Source organism: Sinocyclocheilus anshuiensis, unplaced genomic scaffold (genome assembly GCF_001515605.1).
Source record: "Sinocyclocheilus anshuiensis isolate Anshui unplaced genomic scaffold, SAMN03320099.WGS_v1.1 scaffold740, whole genome shotgun sequence".
Taxonomy (NCBI): domain Eukaryota; kingdom Metazoa; phylum Chordata; class Actinopteri; order Cypriniformes; family Cyprinidae; genus Sinocyclocheilus; species Sinocyclocheilus anshuiensis.
The window spans coordinates 190,626-196,014 of NW_015554112.1; the positions used below are offsets into that span (position 1 = coordinate 190,626).

The 5,389-nt window shown below is 39.9% G+C and overlaps 1 protein-coding gene across 1 annotated transcript in view; it reads right to left on the minus strand.

Annotated features, from left to right (window-relative positions):
• Window positions 1–5,389, minus strand: part of LOC107669771 (ryanodine receptor 1-like) — a gene marked incomplete at its 5' end in the record, with an annotated part of 29,573 nt that overhangs the window by 4,262 nt on the left and 19,922 nt on the right. The window contains 4 exons of the mRNA XM_016462152.1: window positions 591–724; window positions 816–858; window positions 951–1,081; window positions 1,427–1,711. Coding sequence (XP_016317638.1) covers window positions 591–724; window positions 816–858; window positions 951–1,081; window positions 1,427–1,711 — 593 coding nt within the window. The remainder of the gene's footprint in view (window positions 1–590; window positions 725–815; window positions 859–950; window positions 1,082–1,426; window positions 1,712–5,389) is intronic.

Genomic DNA, 5,389 nt, shown 5'->3' on the forward strand with positions numbered 1-5,389 from the left:
ATATCTCTTTGGATTTGAGACTTTAGTCTTTGCAACTTTACAGATCTTCTTTATGCACCAAGAGATTGTAACACTCCAAAGAGTAAGGAAAAATTGAAATCGCATCATATGACCCCTTTAAAAAATAAAGAGTAGTATAGTCCAACCGATTCCCAAACGAATATCTTTAATGAGCTGTTGTGAACTATTGCTCTAGTGAATCATAAACGGCTTACAACTCTTTCTTTCTTTCCTCTTCATTTGGCTCAATTTAATTCTCCACATATGCCTGCTTCAAAAATTGTCAATGGAACTGTTAAAGGTCCCATATTGTCAAAACTGAAATTTCCTGGCTTTTTTCATGATAACTGAGGTCTAGGTGCTATATAACTACCATATAAGTTTCAAAACAGTCAATCCACAGTCAGATGCACACAGCCTGCATAAAGTAGCTGTGATTTTGGAATTGTTAGAGCGGTTCCCATCCCTACCCACTGGTATATTTGATTTTGTGGTATCAAATCTTTTATTTTTTATACTGGTTTTGGCTATTGACATTTTGGTGACATGTTTATTCACACATTATGAGTATGTTTTGCATCTTTCTGTACCATGTGAATATTGAGGGATCATGCTGAGGCTTCTTCTCGTGTGTCATAGCGCTGACATCAAGGGAAGCTAGATCCATGCCCAGAAGTTCAGCGATTCTTTCTCTACCGTAGATATCGCCATACTTCTCTAGCACCTACAACACAGACACACCATAGACACACTCAGTCACCGACATCTCTCAATACATTAAACATCTGCAAAAACCAGCATAGCGCGCCCCTGACCTTTCTCTTCACAAATTTGTCCCAGTAGTTGTTCGGGAAAGACCTGAGTGGAGAATAAAAGGAAATGCCATTTCAGAGTCTTCACAAGGATACTTGTTTATAAATTTATAAATAATAATAATATAGTAATATTACGGTGTATTGAGGACAAGTCTGTCCCACTGGCCCTTGATGTCGTCATCTTCTGGTTGTTCAGTTACGTACAGACCGTCAAACTCCAGTTTTCGGGCCAGTTCCTTCTCTCTCTTAAAGATGACCAAAGGAACCTGGACATGGAAGAAAACGTTAGCAGCTCACACTAGCTTAACCAAATGAAAAGGAATATTTCACTCCAAAATGAAATTTCTGTCATCATTTACTCGCCTGAAGGGAAGGAATATGTAAATTTTGATCCATTTCTCACACAAAGCTATTGTATGGCTTCAGAAGACATATAGAATATTGTGTACAAGTTGTATGGACCACATTTATGACACTTCCATGGTGCTTTTTGGTCCTTTCTGTGGACACTATTAAATTTCTCCTCATGTTTCACAGAAGAAAGAACGTCATGCAGGTTTGAAATGACATGAGGGTGAGTAAATGATAACAGAATCCAGTGAGCTCCAGACCTTCAGACAGTTGTAGCCGATGATGCACAGGAAGGAAATGATGGTGTGTAAGATGGAAAAAAAGGCCAAAGCGGGCTCCATATATCCAGTGCTCTCCTCCAGGAAGTAGTAGACAAACCCTTCTTCCTCTCCATTCTCCTCCATTCCAGAACCTTCAGCTTCTCCAGCAGAGCCCTCAAAGATCCCAGAGCCCTCAAACACACCAGAGCCCTCAAATATGCCAGAACCCTCAAACACAGCCGAACCCTCAAACTCCTCCTCTTCTCCAGGCGGGCTGTCAGATACCTAGGGAGGAATGGCTAGCTTCAATCAAATATGTTCTTGAAACAAATTACAGGGAATCACATGGTATTTTATTGCAGGGGTTCGCAAACTGTTTGATGCCAAGGACCCCACAACTATGACTGAGAGGGACCCTCTTCCTAAAATACAAAGGCAGTCATATATTTTCATGTAATTAATTAATTAATTTTGCTGTTAAATTGCAATTAAACCGTTCCATAGTTATATGAAACGTAGTTTGCGGACCAGTGTTGCCAAATCCGCGATTGCCGCCGGTTGTGTTTTATGTCAGCAGGTTGAAGCGACCCCAATAACGTGATATTTAGGCCCTGGAATGTGAATTGTACCAGGAGAACCCCGCCAAAAAAATGTGTATTTTACCCTCCAACACGATGTTTACTGGGGGACCCCCTCGAAAGCAACTGGGCTGTTTTCAGGCTAGTTTTGAGTAGTAATTGAGCTGGTTTTGTAGCGAAAACCTGGCAACCCTGCACCAGACAGAGCTGTCTTCCTATTGTGAAGTCATGCAGTGTGAAACTCCCTGTCGCCGATCCATCCTGCAATGTGAACACAGCAGCAACTGAATGCTACCCCAGATAGTCACGCAGTGTGAAAACAACGGCGATCCGACGAGTTTGAAAATCGTGCAGTGTGAACTCGGCATTAGGCAAGGAGCAGTCAAACACAATTTCGTTGTCATGTGGTTTTAGGGGAGGGGCTTTCTCATTCTAGAGAGCATTTGATTGGACAACAATTTGGATATGCACCTGAGTGCAAGGTGATTCGGTTTCCCAAAAGAGAAAGGTACATTTTAAATGTGTATGCTAAAAGTGAACTGTCAATGTTTAGCAGTACACTAGTCTTCAAAGTTAGCGCACTTGGACTACAAGCCACAAAGTTTTTTAAGTGTGTTTCGGACCGTGGCTTAATATCATGCCCTTACAACCTCTCTTATGTTTTACATCTCTCTTGGCATATTAACAGGAGTCCAGCAAAAGGGTTTGCTATAAAGAGAGTTTGGAGTGTGTTAGGAGTATAGTGCGGGTGTATGAAATGTGCAATGATTGCCTTCACATGGAGCGGAGATTAATTTCATAGCCCGACGGGACCAGATAAGATCTCCCAGATGTGCTGCTTATCACTCCTACACTGTGTGGAGAATATTGCCAGATAATCAACTTTGCCACTCTATAATTAGTTCTGGCTCACTAAAGGAAAGTGTCATCACTGATGCTTCCCTCTCTTTCTCTCTCTCTCTCTGTCTGTGTTTGTTTGTGGGAACACCTCACAGAAAATACCTCATCTTAAAATCAAAAACAGCTTGCAGGAGAGTGGGCTGATTTTTTGCTTTTCAATGAAATTTCATGCAAATGTGGTTATTAGATGCAGGTGCGAAAACACAAGAGGGCTGTAGCAAATATCTTCCAAATGTTGAGGCGACCCCAATAACGTGATATTTAGGCCCTGGAATGTGAATTGTACCAGGAGACCCCCGCCAAAAAAATGTGTATTTTACCCTCCAACACGATGTTTACTGGGGGACCCCCTCGAAAGCAACTGGGCTGTTTTCAGGCTAGTTTTGAGTAGTAATTGAGCTGGTTTTGTAGCGAAAACCTGGCAACCCTGCACCAGACAGAGCTGTCTTCCTATTGTGACTGCAATGTGAACACAGCAGCAACTGAATGCTACCCCAGATAGTCACGCAGTGTGAAAACAACGGCGACGAGTTTGAAAATCGTGCAGTGTGAACTCGGCATTAGTTCTGGCAGGTCACGTTAGTCAAGCTCGCATCAGCTGATCATGCACGTGCGGTACTTATGTTGTCACTAGCAACACGCTTGTCGTTGCAATATGCTTCGCTTAAACGGGGTAATGCCATTTCATGCATTCTGAGTTATTTACACTGTTAATTAAGAGTTGGATTCTTATGCACATGCGCGCACTCAGCGACCAAGCCAGAGCGAGAGCGCGCCGCTTAACGCGTTTCTTTCATGGTTACGGAAGTATTTGGCAGCGCCAGTTACTTGCTCGAGTTACTACCCAGCTAACACAAGACCAGCGGGCCACTGGCGTCCCACCGGTGGCAAAGTCGGCGGCCCACCGGCGTTTTGCTCATCGTTATTCCAGCGGACCACCAGCGGCAGCCGCTGCTTTTCCGACGGCGGTCCGCTGACGAGCCGCTGGTTTATAATTACTGTTTGCTGGCAGTCCACGGTCGGTCCGTGGTTCATTATCAGTTGGATTACGCTAACCAAAATGTCCTTGCACACAATGATGGATCAGAAACAATGTACAATCACAATTGTAAATTTCTTTTCAGTGAACAGATTAAATATACAAATTTATTTACAGTATCAGATGGTTTTATCCAATGTAACTTTCAAATAGAAGCATTCAGTTCACATATTTGTACCAAGTCACCACAAGTGAGGCTGGATCCAAGCTGTAGTAACATTGGGATGGGCAACCTGAGAGATAGAAACAGGAACACAAAAGGAGAAGGATTAGCATAGATGCTGTTCATATTATTTCAGGCAAAAGATGATCATGTGCATTTATTACTATTTCATCACTGGAGTACAAGGTTATGAGATGTGTTATGTGAATGCTTAGCTAAAAAGATGTATTTTTAATCTAGATTTTAAACAGAGAGAGTGTGTCTAAGCCCCAAACATTATCAGGAAGGCTATTCGAGAGTTTAAGAGTAAAATGCGAAAAAGCTCTGCCTCATTTACTGGACTTCAATATCCTGGGCACTATCAATTGTCCATAGTTTTGTGACATTATTTAGCTTACCATGCTATTATTTGGTTAAATCACAATTCGATTTTATTCTAGATCCCTTAGTAAACATATTATTTGTCCTCAGTATTTAGGGAACAGGCACAGTCTCTATGGTATGGACTATATATGCCACAGTATTACTGAAATGGGAGGAACATCATAACTGTAATTTACACAACTGTTCAAAAGTCTGGGGTCAGTAGGATTTTTTGCATCTTTGAAAGAAGTCTCTTATACCCACCATAGCTACATTTATTGTAAAAACAAACAAAACAGTAACATTGTGAAATATTACAATTCAAGAGAACTTGTTTTTTTATTTGAATATGTTAAAATGTAATGTATTTCTGTGATCAAAGCTGAATTTCCAGCATCATTACTGCAGTCTTCAGTGTCACATGATCTTCAGAAATCATTCTAATATGCTGATTTGCTGCTCAAGAAACATTTCTGATTATCAATATAAAAAACAGATGTGCTGATAAATATTTGTATAAATATATATTTTTTCCATAATTCATTGTTAAATAGACTCCAGATCTTTAAATGGTAGTGTACAATACTGTTCAAAAGATTGCAGTGAGATTTTTTTAAGAAATTCATATTTTTATTCAACTAGGATGCATTAAATTTATTATTTATGATTTTGAGGGAATTTTATATTATGCAATATTTATAAAATTTGAATGAGCTATTTTCTCCATTAGAATTAATATATATATTTATTTATTTACTATTTTTTAATAAATGCAATATTTCACATTAAAATAGAGTGAAGGCATTTAAAATAATTTTTTTTAAAGTGAGAATTGGGCCATCTGGAGGCATTAAAAAATAAAAAACTTGTGTAATGCTGCGTAACCTCTTGTATTAGCACACTATACACAAAGGCTTTTG